Consider the following 16,308-nt stretch of genomic DNA (forward strand, 5'->3'; position numbering starts at 1 on the left):
CTCCTTTGCCGGCTTGGTCGCCCCTAACTGCCCTCCCCTGCTGGCCTGATCACCCAAAACTGCTCTCCCTTGGAGACCTGGTCCCTCCCAACTGCCCTCTCTGCTGGCCATCTTGTGTCCACATGGGGGCAGGATCTTTGACCACATGGGGGCCGCCATCTTGTGTGTTTGAGTGATGGTCAATCTGCATATTACTTTTTTATTAGATAGGATAGAGGCCTGGTGCATGGGTGGGGGCCAGCCGGTTTTCCCTGAAGGGTGTCCCGGATCAGGGTGGGGGTTCCCTTGGGGTGTGGGGCGGCCTGGGCAAGGGGCCTGTGGTGGTTTGCAGGCCGGCCACACCCCCTGGCAACCCAAGCGGAGGCCCTGGTATCTGGGGTTTATTTATCTTCTACAATTGAAACTTTGTAGCCTGGAGCGGAGCCAAGCCTTCTGCTTGCTCCCTGGCAGCAACCATTTTTGGGGGGATTTATGTATCTTCTATAATTGAAACTTTGTAGCCTTAAGCGGAGGCCTGGGCTGGCCAGGGTGTGTGGAAAGCTTGGCTTCCTCCATTGCCATGGGCAACCCTAGCCTCCTGTTCTTTCTAGCTCTGTGGCTGCTGCCATTTCTGTCTGGTTTTATGTATCTTCTATCATTGAAACTTTGTATCCTTGAGTGGAGGCTTAGGCCGGCAAGGGCAGGCAGAAAGCTTGGCTTCCTCCATCGCCGGGGAAACCCATGCTTCCCTCCTGCTGTCTGTGGCGGTAGCCATCTTGGTTGGGTTTATTTGCATATTTGCTCCTGATTGACTGGTGGGCGTGGCTTGTGGGTGTAGTGGAGTGATGGTTAATTTGCATATTACTCTTTTATTAGATAGGATATATATTGGGAGGGCAGGGAAAGGAGAGGAAAACATTTTGCATTTCAGTTAATCTTCCTTTCCAGGACTTCAGAGCCAATCAGGGAAAATGAATGAGCTGAGAACAAAATGTGGGGAAACAGAATTTATGTTAACTAGAAATTAAAAATAAAATGTACTAGCCTCTGGCTAGTGTTGCTCAGTGGTTAGAGTGTTGGCCCATTGACTCAAGGGCTGAGGGTTTGATTCCCGGTCAAGGACATAGGCTTAGGTTGTGGGTTCATTCCCTGGCCCCGGTTGGGGCTAGTGTGGGAGGCAACTAATTGATGTATCTCTCACTTCTTGATATTTCTCTCTCTTTACTCCCACCCTTTCACTCTCTAAAAGTATCAATGGAAAAAAATATCCTCGGGTGAGGATTAAAATAAATACATAAAATAAAACGTATTAGTTGTATGTTTTATTGCTATTATCTGCCTTCCAAGAACTGCATTTTTAAAATTAGACATTCTATATTTTGAATTTAGAATTTATGCATCCATGTTTTTAAAATGTGTTTACACTTTTCTATAAAGTTCATTGCTATTATACTATTGAAGACTACTAAGTGTGCAGACTCCCAGTCAAATCAATATAGTTGCAAATATTTTGAGTAATACAGTGTTTATAATTTTATTTGGGCAGTTTGATCTGCTCCACAAGCTTGCTTTTATTCATTCATTATTTATTTATCAATCCTCACCCAAGGATATTTTTCCATTGATTTTCAGAAAGAGTGAAAGAGAGAGGGAAAGACAGAAATATCAATGTGAGAGAAACACATTGATTGGTTGCCTCCTGCATGCATCCTGACCAGGGCCAAGGCCAGGGAAGAGCCTGTAACCAAGGGAGGTACGGGCCCTTGACTGGAATTGAATCCGGGACCCTTTGGTCCATAGGCCAATGCTCTATCCACTAAGCCAAACCGGCTAGGCTGCCCCTCAAGTTTTTATTTGAAATTTTTATATGAAAAGTCTCAGGTCTGTCATCTTTAAAAAAAAAAACTTCTCACCCTGACAGGTGTGGCACAGTTGGTTGAGTGTCATCCCATGCACCAAGAGGTCACTGGTTCAATTCTGGGTCAGAGCACATGCCCTGATTGCAGGCTGGATCCCCAGTTGGGGGTGTCAGGATCATGGATGTTTCTCACATTGATGTTTCTCTCCCTCTCCCTTCCTCTCTAAAATCAATAAAAAACACCTCTTGTGTTTGGCTTTAGTTTATGTTGCTGTTCCATCTCTATTCCTGATTGATAATTTTTGAAAATCTGTCTGCCTTTACTTCTTCATTGTATCACTATAATTGCAATCCTCAAATTTAATCACTCAGCTGAAATGGTTCTCTCAAAGGACACCATTTGCCAAATGCAGTAGCTGCATTTTTGTTTTTCTTTTTTAATCCTCACCTGAGGAGAGTGAGGATATTTTTTTCCATTGATTTAGAGAGTGGAAGGGAGGGGGGAGTGAATGAGGATAAAAAGAGAGAAACATGGATGTGAGAAACATTGATTGGTTGCCTCCCGCATGCAGCCTGACCCAGGGTGGGTATCAAACTTGCAACCCAGGTAGGTGCCCTTGACCAGGAATTGAACCCGAGACCATCCAGTATGCAGGCCGATACTCTAACCATTGACCTTGTCAGCTAGGGTAGTGGCTGAATTTCTAAATTCTGTTTAACCGTTGCGACACTTACCAGTTATTTACTCCTTAAAACTCTGTATGACCCATCTGTTTTGTTCTTTCTGTTTCTTTGAATGGCTTCTTTAGCCTCTCCATTATTTAACCTAGTCTCGATGATTATTTTCCTTAGGTCTCTACACTGGGTCCTTGAACTGTCTTCATGACTTTACTTAGCATTGGTTCTCACTTAAATTCTAATAAACCTTGTAATTAAATCCAAACTCCTCTCCTGCCCCCAAGCATTAGCTGTTCCTTTTTCTCCTAATATGGAGAACACAGTCATCTCATAGTAACCTGATTTCTCTAGCATTTCCTCTGTACAATGCATTATGAGATTTTCTTGAGTTGACTCCAGAAATGTCTATTCTTGTTATAGCTATTCAGAATGATTGTAGATATTCATCTCACCTGGACATTTAAGGTCGCCTAAAATGCTGCTTGCAATCTTCAGCCCCTATACTCATTCCAATCCATTCCTTTAAACAAAATTATAGTTGACATATATTAATTTCGGGTGTAAAACATATTGATTTAACATTTATATACTTTACGAACTGGTCTTAGTAACCATCTGTCACCTCAATCCATTCTTTATGTTACCACTAGATTAAACTTCCTAAGATATGATTATTATACTTCTGCTTAGAAATATTCGGTAGCTCCTTTCCTGAAGAATAGAGGCCAGATGCTCAGCATAGCACTGAAGAGCCTTCATGATATGGCCCTTCCTTTCCAGCCTCATCTACTACAATCTCTTACATTTGTTGTGCCTAATTTTCAGCTTTAACAGATGGCAGTACTTTTAAAATTATTTGTCTTTGCTGGGGGAAATCTCTGCCTGGAATACAACATAGGAAATCTCTTTTTTTAAAATTCCAGTTAAATATCTGTGTGTCTTTTACCGATCTTATCTTCAACTGTACCCCTATCCCACAACTGGTATTGAACTAATTCTTTTCTCTGCTTCTTGTGCCTCTTTTTTCACATCATTTAATACATATATTAGTTATGTACATGTTGGGCTCTAGCTAAACCATGAGCTAGATTTAGGAATTTTCTTTATAACCCTTTGTATTCCCAACACCTAATATATAGTACACTTGGTGTTTAATAAATATTTCAAGGAACAAAAGTTAAACCCTAATTTTATTGGGGGTGGGAAAAACAAATTATGTAGGTTTCTATAATTTTAAAAGTCTATCTGTGACATTAATTCATAAGGTAATTCTAGAATTGCAACAGAAGGAAAAGTGGAGAAAATTAGATCAGCAGATACTATAAAGAAACTAAATTTCTATTTTGTATTTACTGCATACTTATAGGTAAAGTTTAAGAAGATAGCTATTTGCTATCTAGTCCTATTGGGCAGTGTGGAGATAGTAAATAATTGTATTGATAATTAAGCTTATAACATTTACCCAACTCTTATTTCCTTCAACTAGAGATAACACTGAAAATTATTACAAATTAAGGTTTAAATTTATATCTAAAATGACTAAATGGCAAATATGTAAGAAGCACCTTAATATTTCATAACCTGAAGCAGAATTTAACTATTCCTGATTTTACTTGGCAAGATAAAATCTGGTTATCTGGTTAACAGGTATTCTGAATAAGCTTGTGTGGTTCACCATACTGATATAAGTGAACAGAAGTTGGAAATATTGAAGCAAGATAACATGCAGTAGTTGTTTCAGTATCTATTCTGTTGCAGGAGTGCGACAAGAATATAAAGGTGGCACATTTTCACAAGCAACCTTCTGTAAAACCGTTTTACTGGGATATTATGCTGAGGACATTTGTAGCAGTACAGCTGTGGGTCATTTAAGGGTAATATTACACTTGTATAATGTTGAGAAATTACTTCACTTAGTCTGCATGTAAAGTGGGGGTAATACTTATTCTGTTAATAGGTGGTGAAAATTAAATGACAGAACATGCCAAATGCTTACTTAGCCCATTGCTTGGCATATCATAAACACTACAAATGATCCTAGAAATAACAAATTTGTTCTCTCAAATTTTGGGCATCTGGGAAGAAAAGGTTTCCTCAAGGGTATGGTGGAGGTAGGTATACATCAAAAACAAACTTCTTCCTACTTCATTATTTGCCCAGAGCTGGAAATACAAAATCATGTCTTTTTTTTAATATATTTTATTGATATTTCACAGAGAGGAAGGGAGAGGGATAGAGAGTTAGAAACATCGATGAGAGAGAAACATGGATCAGCTGCCTCCTGCAACACTCCTTACTGGGGATGTGCCCGCAACCAAGGTACATGCCCTTGACCGGAATCGAACCCGGGACCTTTCAGTCCGCAGGCCGACGCTCTATCCACTGAGCCAAACCGGTTTCGGCCAAAATCATGTCTTGTCACAGACTGCCATTTCCTGGTATAAGTGAATTACAAATTTGTTTGTAGTAGATGATGGTGATAATTTGCTTTGTGGTTTAAGATTACCAGTATGATTTAGCTGATTTGAATACAGAACAAGCAAAATGAGAGTAAAACAGTTAGGGTTACTAGTAGGTAGGTACCTTTTTTTAAAAAAATATATATTTTATCGATTTTTTACAGAGAGGAAGGGAGAGGGAGTTAGAAACATCAATCAGCTGCCTCCTGCACCCCGCCCCCTCACCACCACTGTGGGGATGTGCCCACAACCAAGGTACATGCCTGTGACCGGAATCGAACCTGGGACCCTTGAGTCCGCAGGCCGACGCTCTATCCACTGAGCCAAACCTGTTAGGGCAGGTAGGTACCTTTCATAAAAGATTTTAATCAAGTGTTATCTTTATCTAGCATTTGAAACCTATTTGTGGAAACAGCATTTGGAGTTAAATGTCTCCCTTTATCAAGGACCATGGGCTGATTTCATTTATCTTTAGTTTTTTCATCATTATAATGTGTTTTTTTTCTTCTTGGTTCTAACATTCTATAATTCCTATTTACCTTTACTGTCTATGTCATGAATTATAGGGATAACAATAATACTTGGAAGAAGAGTGTTTTCTTTTTTTGTTTTTGTTCTTTAGAGAGAGGGAGGGAGAAACATTGATCTGTTGCCTCCTGCACACACCCTGACTGCAACCTGGGTATGTGCCCTGACCAGGAACTGAACCTGCTACCTTTTGGTGTATGGGACGACCAACCGAGCCACACTGGCCAAGGCAGGAAACTCCTTTGGTAATTTGTGTCTTGTTTTGTAATATAATACTAAAAGGACTTTGATTTGTAAGATGAATAACTTAAAACTATAGAAAGCTTTAGATCTCTATTTACTAAATATCTATCTCTCCATTTGCTATTTTCTAGTTTTCATAATTTCAAGACTTGTAACAAGTTATTTGTTTATAAGTTGCTTTTACTTAGAATTTTGGACAAATCTTTTGCCCAGACCAGATTAAATTATTTCTGGTCCATGCTGACCTGCTAAATAATGGCTTCACTAAGAATCTTTTAATTTTTCAAGTTTTTTTCTTAAGGCAGAATATTATTTTTATAAACACTGTTAATACTAGTAAACATCTCTGTGTTATATAGGAGATATCCTATAACTAAAAACAAATGTATGAAGGAATTTTTCTGCAATACTAATTGTTTATGTATTATTTCATTAGTTTTGCTTTTTCCATCTGTGAGCATAATTTCAAAAAAAATAGTTATTGATTTCAGAGATGAAGGGAGAGGGAGAAAGAGAAACATCAGTGATGAGAGAGAATCCATTGATCAGCTGTCTCCTGCTTGCCCCCCACTGGGACTGAGCCAGAAAACTGGGCATGTGCCCTGACCAGGAATCTAACTGACCTCCTGAGTTGATACTCAACCACTGAGCAACACCAGCTGAGCAATATCTATCTTTTATGTCTTTCAGTACTTAATTACTAAGGCTGTGAACTTGTGATTTCTAATAAGAAATATAGCTGGTCCAGCCAGTGTGGCTCAGTGGCTGAGTGTCGACTCAGGAACCAAGACATCAAGGTTCAATTCCTGGTCAGGGCTGAATCCCCAGTAGGGGGTGTGCAAGACGCATCCAATCAATGATGTTTCTCATCAATGCTTCTATCCCTCTCCCTCTCTAAAATTTAATAAAGAACATTTAAAAAAATATATCTGGTCTTCATTCCCATTCCTGGCACAGGAATTTAACGCACTGGAATTTCCTAGTGATAAGTGTGATAAAAATGTCTTTTGAGTAAATGACGTGACTTGGAAAGCTCCTAGGTAACCTAAGGATGGGGGCTGGTTGCCAGGGGAACCAACCCTGTGATTAAAGGGTTGTAACTTTTCAGTACTCCTTTCACCTCCCCAGGGTAGAGGGTTTGGAGATTGGGTTCAGTAACCAATGGCCAATGAAGTAACTAATGACTGTTATCAAGCCTCCATAAAATCCCAAAGGACCAGATTTAGAGAGCTTCCAAGTTGGTGAACAGATGGAGGAAGAGTGATCACCTAGAGAGGAGGCAAGCTGTGCCCCTTCCCTATACCTTGCCCCATGCATCTCTTCCATGTGGCTGTTCCTGAGCTATAACCTTTTATAATAAACTGGTAATCTAGTTAGTAAAATGTTTCTCTTAGTTCTGTGAACTGCATAAGCAAATTAATTTAACTTGAGGAAGGGGTCATGGGCACCTCCAATTACTAGTATAGCCTGTCAGAAGCACAACCTGGATGTTGGATTGGCTTCTGGTTTATTTTTGATTTTGTTTTATTGATTCTAGAGAGGAGGGGAGAAGGAGAGAAATATCAATGAGATAGAAACATTGCCTCCTGCATGCATCCTGACTGGGGATTGAACCCACAACCTGGGTATGTGTGCTAACTGGGAATCCAAACTTTTGGTGTATGACAGAATGCTCCAACCAACTGAGCCACATGGGCCAGGGCTGGCCTCTGAAGTTTGAGGATTAGTCTTCTGGGACTGAATCCTTAATCTGTAAATGTGATGCCATTTCCAGGTAGTGTCAGAATTAGTTCCTTGGTGGTGGGGGGGTAGGGGGGGACACATACCTGAATTGGTGTCAGAGCTGGAGAGGCACACATTGATAACTTATTATGCTGCTTTAAGTTGTTTATTTAGTGTGGCAGTATACCAAATTAAATAAAACACTTATGATGTTGCTTTTACATACAATTCTTACCCAATTTCCTCAGAGATCTCTTCTACCTTTCCTTTTAGCTACCTTATATAGATCTTATACTTTTGTTTTATGATCTAGTTCAGAGGTCAGCAAATAATGCCCACAGGCCATCTTTTTTTTTGGTATGGACTGTGAATTTTAAATGGTTGAAACAAAAATCAAAAGAATATTTTGTCAAATGTGGAAATTATATGAAATTTGTAGCCATGGTCTATGGCTGCTTTCTCGACATAAAACCTGAGTTGAGTAGTTGCATCGGAAAGCTTAAAGTATTTAATATATAACCCTTTACAGAAAAATGTTGCTGACTCCTGGACCAACTGACTGCATGTGGGCTATCCCTTCTTTTCCTTTTCCCTGTGAGAGATTACATTTAGATAATACATGCATGTATAGTTTTTACTGAACTACAAAATCCTCCTGTCTGGCAAGTTTCTGCTTCTGTCCTAAACAGAAGGTAGAGGTAACAAAGTACTTTGCCTAGACAAAAATCTGTCAAACTCTCAGATTCTTTCTAATGGAAACATGAAGTAGCACCCTCTAATTATTTCAGTAAGTATTTTTTTTCCCTTCATTATTTTTCAGAGGCACAAATGACCATTACATTGGTTGTAATGGGGCCATGATATATTAAACTTCTCCCCAAATATATAGAAGGCTTGTATTTACTTGCTTTGAATATTGATCCATCCCTACAACAGATTTAAAAGTCAAGTAGAAATATAAGGTCCAAAACAAACTTTATTTAAATAGGGATAATAAAGATATTAATAACTCAAATATTGAATAATTAAGCTTTGGATTGACTGGAAGTCCATGATTCACCAAGACTATTTTATGGAAGCAGTATAAAACTACATTTGGTATTTTTCCTCAATATTCTTCAAGCTTGCAAAGATTCAGAACGCTTTAATGACAGCTTGTTGAACAGCAATAAGACGATGTCCTTAGAAGTCAGTCTCTCACAAAAAAGACGTTATAGCCAAGCTCTATTAAAGCCCCAGCCAGTAAGGTCCACAAAGGAATGAAGACATAGGACAGATTCATGGTAGTAAACTGTTCCAGTTTAGCACAGAGTGCAAGGCAGAAGGCTAATTTAAGTAACATTGCAATGAGGTACCAGGTTTTTTTTTTAATATTGTGTGATCCATGTCGAGGGTCAAAGCCCGACTTACATCGCCCAGCCATTTTCACAATCAGCATAACCAGAAGAATAGTATCAAATATCCAGACTGGAATAAATATAAGGAACCAGTTCCAAGGTGCCTTCTCATCCAGTTTCAACACCAACATGATCAAGAAGAGTAATGTGAAAAGCCAGGTGAGCAGTACTCTCTGAGCCAAGGACATTCTCATTTAAACACTTTAAAGAGGCTGTTGCAGCGTCAAAAAATGGGAAATACACCCTAAGAGAAGGAAAGAAAGTCAAGATGGTTTTAATACCAGAAAAACAAATCACTTCCAATTCTGGTGAACAAAGCTGGATCTTTCCCACTCAGATTTCCTAATTTTGAAAACATTCTATCATTCTTCCTTTCAAAACCTATAAATTTGTAGCTATCTTTGACAGCATTATATCCATTATTCCTTTTAGCCCATGAGAAAATACAATAAAATATTTAGTATACCCCCTGGATATAAGCTATTCAATATGTCTCAAGAACAGTCTGTTGCTTTCCATTGCTATCACTCAAGTCCAGGCACTCATGACATGATTCCTATACCTTAGGGATGTTCTTAACTTGTTCTTAACATTCGCACACCTACAAATTTTCATTCAATTTCAAGGAGTACTAAGAAAAAGCATCCAAAATCAAAGCAGTGAAAAAAAAGGAGATGATATCAAGCTAAGAGAAGAGTAAGGAGGGAATGGTTAATAAAAATTAAAACATTAAGTATAATTAAGAATGTAAATACGTCATTGGGCTAAATATAGAACACATAGATAAAACTATTTTCACACAGTTTAATCTATAGGTCTTATATTTTTAAGTTAAACGTTCTCATTTAAATTCTTAAAAATACCTATTTTAGTCTATTTTTTTTCTTATAATACTTTTTTTTTTTTTTTGCTTTGGGATATAGATGATACTTTTTCACTACTTTTCAATAATCATCACTTAAAATTTGACATTTTGTAATTATTAGATGCTAAATTATTCAACAATTGGGGCTGTTTCTTACATCCCTATTTTGTCTTACTGTTCTATATTTGTTTTGCACTAGTACTATGACTGTTAGTGGATATGTTCTAGGATACATCGTAATATCTGGAAGGCCTAGTACCTACTCACTGTTTTCTTTTCCGAATACTTTCTATTTTTAGTCCTTTCATTTTTTCACTAATTCTTAAAAGCTTGGAATTTTGATTGGGAGGCCATTAATCTATAATACTTAGATCTAAGTATTTATTTAATCTTCACATAGGTTTACAGTATGCTCTATACATATTTGAGTTTTTTATATCAGTCTTGTGACCATTTGGAAAAAAGGTAAGTAGAATGGGAAGTCAGAAGACAGACTACATGCAGTGGATGAGGAGTCAACAGAAGATAATACTAGCTGACAACATTTTACTTCCCCTTGAAATATTTGGAGAAGATGAAAGGTAAGACATATGAGACTGAGATTCAAGAAGAAATTTTCAGTAAAGGAGAAATCTAAGTATGAGTATGAACTCAGGGATATAACTCACTGGGGAGTGATAGATTGAAGATGAGAGAGGATAGATACCTGATGGAAAGAGGAAAAGATCAGATGGTGGTTGTGATGGTAACAATAGTATGAGTGGTAAGAGTAAAATGCAGAAAAACAAACAAGGAAAAGGTGAAACTGGCTAGATGAATCAAATGCCCTAGACTAGTGTGTTTAGTAAATTATATTTTAGAACTTTGATGTTTTCTCTACTACTTTAAACAGTGGGTTTTATCTCAGTAGTACTTATGAGTCACCTAATTCCCCTTCCCCTCCCTATACCCATCTGCTTGCACTCAACTTGTTTATTTAGTTGGCAGGTGCTTCATACTGCAGTTACGAAAAGCAGATGCTTTTTCTCTTCTGTGCTGGTCTCCTTTCCTGGCCAAAGGATGTCACAGTGGGATGTGGGACTGAACTTGGATGAAAATGTGGAGGGCTATGTATTGATTGATAACTATGGATGAGTCTATTAAGTTTGCTCAATCCCGATCTCTAATCTATTTGGCCATTTTGTGAACCTTTCAAAAGTCCATAATACAGTTGCTTATATGTAACTTTTCCATCCGATGAGTCAAGCTTCATTTTTTTTTTCATATAGGACTGAGTAGCAACTAGTCATAAGAAGGGAACATGCACTCAATACAGCTACTTTAAGACGGAAGGTGGAAAGGATGCAAAGTCTTGTGGCTGCAAGTTTTATAATGTGGGAGGCAACAAAGTTCTGCATGTACTTGTACTAAAATGCCCTCAACCGGGAAGCACTCTGCTGATATTTAAATGACGCCTGAAGGATTGTGTTTGCTGAGCTACAATGATTAATACGACCCCAATTTTATTAATTTATTAATAAATAATTAATTTAGGCAGTCGTATTTGTATCCTATTACTCTTCTTTCTCCTCAAAGGGGGTGGTCTGCACATTCCAAAACAAAAATTTGCTCAACTTAAATATTTACCATTTGAGGTAGGTATTTCTGGTACCTTGAAGAGAGTTAAGTATTATTAGTTCATATGCTTCCTTATCTATTAAAACTTTGTGTTGCCCCCCAATGGAAAATAAAGAGTCCTGCCCACAGCTCGTGTCTCGGTGTCAGTTGTGTGTGGTCTCATTTGTTGTCCATGGTGCTTCCCACACCACCCCCATTTTCCTTCTCTCGCTACTGCCATTACTCTTCCAAGTGAATCTGCCTTATGCCAAAGGCAGTTTTGCTTAATGAGCCCACAACACAGAACTCTTCTAAATAATGAGTCGCTTTCGAAAGGCCTTGCTGCTACAGCCTTGGCCAACTTAACCATCCTTCAAAGGAACAGCGGTCTGCTTACCAACTTATCTGCTTTTCGCGCCTCCTTGTTCCTAAAACTGCAGGACGTTCCTAAATTACCCTTGTCCTCCGTCTTCCAAGGGCGGGGGGTCACAGCCCGTGGGGCCCCATCCAGACCCCCCCCCCCCCCCCATTTTGCTGTGGCCCAAGTACATTATGGAGTTGAACGCGGTTCTTGCAAGACAGGATCCACAATGCACACAGAAGCCTGGTGCCAAGCAAATTTATATGTGTTTGGGGTTGGGAGTGTGAAGGGGAGACGGTGGGGGTATGGGACGGAGGCACAGCCCACGCAGGCATCTGGAGGCCCGTGCAGGACGTCAGCGCGTCGGAGCCCCAGACTCACCTGGCTACGCCGCTAGCCGGAGACGGAAGAGGGACGGGAAGATCAGGGATTTCGCCAGTTTGGATCCTTGGCCTATTCCACACTTTCCCCCCCATTAAATCCAGAACCCGTCACATGATAATCAAGAAAAAGATCCCAGTTCCGCTCTCTAAACGACCGCGGTAGAGGATTTCTCACTTCTAGCTCGGGGCCACGCCCACATCCGGGGCCGTCTCTCACCGCCCCTGGGGCTCCCTATAGGTAGAGAGGACGCCAATCTGCGTTCAGAGGCCCCTTTGCCTGCGGTAATTGGACCATTTGGCCGCCAATGCAAACCAACCGCTCTTTCCTTATGTTCCGGTTTGCCAGAAGGGCGGCAATTAAAAAACACACCCACTTGCCCTGCTTCTGCATTACTACTGGATAGAACAAAAGTCAGTCAAAGTGCAGCTTGGAGTGTTCGTAGTCCTATTGGACAGGTAGATGCCAATCAAACTAACCAGCGCTCGGATACGCTCCCGTGGGGCGCCCCGCCCCTCCCGTCGCCCGCCCCTCCAGCGCGCGGAGACTGCAAGCTCCGGCGCAAAATCCTGCAGGGGAAAGGGGGTGGGGCGAAGGCTGTGGAGGCAGCGCGCCCGCCGGCAGCCTCCTTGTGAGTCCTAGGTCTCTCGCGGTGGTGGCGGTGCTCGCCTCGGTGTCTCCCAGCACCCCAGCTGCCTCCTAGCGGCTTGGCGCCCGCTCCTAAGGTGAGATCACCTTCGCGTTTGGGCAGGCACCGTGTGTAGGTCGTTGGGTTCTGACAGAATCCCGAGGATGGAGCAGAACTGGCGAGGCGAGCAGCGGGCGGGATGGAGGTGGGGGCTCCCGGGCCAACGCATCGCCCTCTACCGCCGGTGACTTCCCCAGCGGCCGTCGGCACCTGCGCGCCGGGGTCAACCACGGTCTCGTGCCATCTTTTGGCGAGTGGTAGAGGCTCAGCCGCCCTCCTCCCGAGCCATCGCCGTCTTTGATCCTTGATGGGGCCGAAGCCCAGCGCCGCCTTCCATCCCTCCCGCGGCCTTTCTCCTTTGATTCCTTCCACTTGCGCGGTGCTGGGGCTGCGTCGGGTCCTGGAGGGCGTGCAGGGGCACCGGGTGGCCGAGCCCGGGCGGGCCGGCAGAGGCCAGCTAGCGGCCGGAGAGCGGGCTTGGGAGGAGGGGGCGACTCTGCGCGCGCTGGGAGCGGGCTGGAGGGAGGGTCGCTGCCCTGCACCCACTGAGCAGGCAACAGTTTGGTTTTCTGATTCCAGCACTCACTGCAAAGCGGTGCTCAAGTCCTTCGCACTGGCCTGAAGGGATGTTTCCTGTCAGGAAACGGTTCGGCGGTCCATCAGCGTCTTCATCTTTTCTTCTTATTATCTGCCTGCTGTTGACAGTCAGTGTTCTGCTATTGTCTGGTCAGGTCGTGGCTTTTCCAACTCAGAACCTCCTGTATAATTTCGGGATTCATTCTGCCACTGACCTATCACCCATTTTATTTTTAGCCTGGCAAGAAAAAAAAAAAAGGAACTGCTTTATATCAACATATACTGAGTAGGGAAGTACAGAATGTGGAACAATTTATTAATTTAAGTGTCTACGTAGCAAGTAGTAATTTTTAAATTCATTGTGAATGTATTAAATGTTTTGTAATTTACACTTGGTCCTTTTGTTAATGGTATATCCTGCTTACTTTGAAAATTTTTTTGGGGGGGGGTTACTTGTGATACTTTGATTTTATAGTTTTTGCTTAACTTTAGCCCACTAGACATCTTAAGATTCCCCCCCCCCCCATACTTTAACTATAGCATTAGTATTTGCTCTTGCTTTTAGGGGTTATGTATTTTTTTAAATTTGTTTTCTCCCAAACTGGACTTGCTCATAACATTTTTTAAGTTGGAAGGGGGAATTCTGAGAATTTGGAAACTATGTACTTTAGCCTAGGGAGCCTTAAAATAGCATAACCATTTGAAACGCTAACTTTTTGGAGTAAGGGTTGCTAAGAGAAGGAAATGGGTATCCACTGTTAGTTGTAGTGGCTCAATGTCTAGATTCTGAAGGAATGTGAGTTTTGGGGAGAATGAGCCATGCATGAGACCAGACACAAGCTGGTGACAGGAAAATTTCTTGCTGGGGAAATAGCCTGCCTCCCAAACAGGTTAGTTGTTAGCATGCATCAGATAGTATTAAGATAGGTGTTCGTAAGGTAGGAAGTCTCTGTGTTCTCATTTTCACCACTAGGGCATAAAAATGTGGTAAGCAAATTAACTATAGTGTACAATGGCAGCACTCCTGCATAGTCAAGCCTCCAAGAGCAAACTTGAGTCCAAACTGACACTGGACAGAGTCCTAAAAATCAAGTAGATGGCAAGCCAGTGGTCGGCAAACTGCGGCTCTCGATCCACATGTGGCTCACGAGCCAAGGTTTGCCGCTCTGTTGACTAATGAGTTTGCCGACCACTGGCCTAAGCAATTTTAAAACCATGAACTTTTTTGGCTAATCCATTTCATGCAAAATTGCAAAGAAGTTGTGATAAAAAAACTTTACTAGACTGAGGCTAATAAAATTCAGGGTGGCATGCCAAAAAAATGGGGATCAAAAAATAGTTGGATTGCTTATATATTATCTCACTTAATCCTTATAATCCTATGTGTTGTAAGTTCTGCATTACTCCCTTTTTATAAATGAATTGACCAAAACTTAGATTAACTTACTTGTTCAAGATTTCTCAGCTAATAAGTTGGTGGAGGTGTGAGTCACATCCAAGCAATCTGCTTACCAAGCCTACGTGGTGGTGATGCTTTACCACCACAGTAAACGTGGCTTCTTAGAGACTTGGTAGAAGGAGACTAGTGGCAAATAATGCTGCATACCATAAACTGAATAAGAGTATTGTAAATATTCATTAATACTTTAAGATGATTGTATAATAGGCACTGTTGAGTATTGCTGGGGATATAAGGATAGAGTCACCTTCCCTTGTCTTTGAGGAATTTTGTTTAGTGGGAGAGAGAGATATTTGAACAAATGTTGATATATTCTGTAAGAAAGTGCTTTAAAGCCTGGTTTTGTGGAAAGAGAATGCAGTTAAAGTTGAGACAGATCAGCATTTGAATTCCTATTTGGCTTTGTGACCCTAAACATGATACCAAACCTTTTTTAGCTTCAGTTTCCTTATCTGTTAAGTGGAGATGATAATACTTGAAAGGGGAGTATTGAGCATTAAACAAAATATGTAAAGTACTGGCACATTAGTAAGCGCCGAATAAAGAAGAATGAACAAATAATTTTAAGAGACAGAGTAGAAGAGGAGGTGTTGGGGTTTAGCAGGGAGCTATCACTGGAGCCTTAAAGGGTGCGTGGTAGTTTCCACAGGTAGAGAAGGAGGGCATTTTACACAGAACTGAACAGGAATATGGATAGTTGAAGGAATGGCAAGTAATTGTGGCTTTGTATAAAAACTATTTGTGGCCCTGGCTGGGTGGCTCAGTTGGTCCAGTGCACCAAAAAGTTGTGGGTTTGATCCTAGGGGTCGGGGTGTGTATGGGAGGCAACCAATAGATGTTTCTCATGTCCATGTTTTTTTTTCCTCTCAAATTTTTATTTTTTTAATATTTTAAAATGGATTTTTAGGGAGAGAGAAACATCAATATGAAAGCGAAACATCCATTGGCTGCACACCCCCTACCAGGGATCCAGTCTGAAACTTGGGCATGTGCTCTGACTGAAAATCAAACCAGCAATCTTTCCGTGCATGGATATCGCCCAACCGAGCCACACTGGCCTGGGCAAATTTTTATTTTTTTCATTTGCACCTGAGGATATGCTTTTTCATTGAATTTCTTTAGACAAAGGGGAAGAGAGAGAGAAACATCAATCAGTTGCCTCCCATACATGCCCTGACTGGAGATCAAACCTATAACCTACGTATGTGCCCTGATCAGGAATTGAACCGACAACCTTTTGGTGCATTCCAACCAACTGAGCCACCTGGTCAGTTGGATATTCAGTTTTCCCCGCACCACTAGTTGATGAGACTGTCCTTTCCCAATTGAGTGATTTTGGCATTCTCCCCTTTCTTAAATCAATAAAACCATATCTTCAGGTGAGGAATTAAAAAAACACAAAACTATTTGTGAAGGCCTAATTTAAATTGTAATCCTATCTAATAAAAGAGTAATATGCAGATTGACCATCACTCCAACACACAAGATGGCTGCCCCCATGTGGTCAAAGATGGCTGC

General features: G+C 41.0%; 2 protein-coding genes across 4 annotated transcripts in view; one reads left to right on the forward strand and one right to left on the reverse strand.

Moving 5' to 3' along the window:
* Window positions 1-8,431: 8,431 nt before the first annotated feature.
* On the reverse strand, window positions 8,432-12,206 carry TMEM60 (transmembrane protein 60). The gene is made up of 2 exons (XM_080666734.1): window positions 12,068-12,206; window positions 8,432-9,108 (listed from the first exon to the last, which is right to left on the reverse strand). The coding sequence occupies exon 2, from the start codon at window positions 9,056-9,058 to the stop codon at window positions 8,657-8,659; it is 402 nt and encodes a 133-aa protein (XP_080522860.1). The 5' UTR covers window positions 9,059-9,108; window positions 12,068-12,206; the 3' UTR covers window positions 8,432-8,656.
* Window positions 12,207-12,602: 396 nt separating this feature from the next.
* Window positions 12,603-16,308, forward strand: part of PHTF2 (putative homeodomain transcription factor 2) — a 105,353-nt gene continuing 101,647 nt past the window's right edge. For all 3 annotated transcript variants that reach the window (XR_013960507.1, XM_080666660.1, XM_080666661.1), the window contains exon 1: window positions 12,603-12,792. The gene's annotated coding sequence lies outside the window, so the exon portion shown is untranslated. The remainder of the gene's footprint in view (window positions 12,793-16,308) is intronic.

Source organism: Plecotus auritus (assembly GCF_963455305.1).
Source record: "Plecotus auritus genome assembly, chromosome: 4".
NCBI lineage: Eukaryota > Metazoa > Chordata > Mammalia > Chiroptera > Vespertilionidae > Plecotus > Plecotus auritus.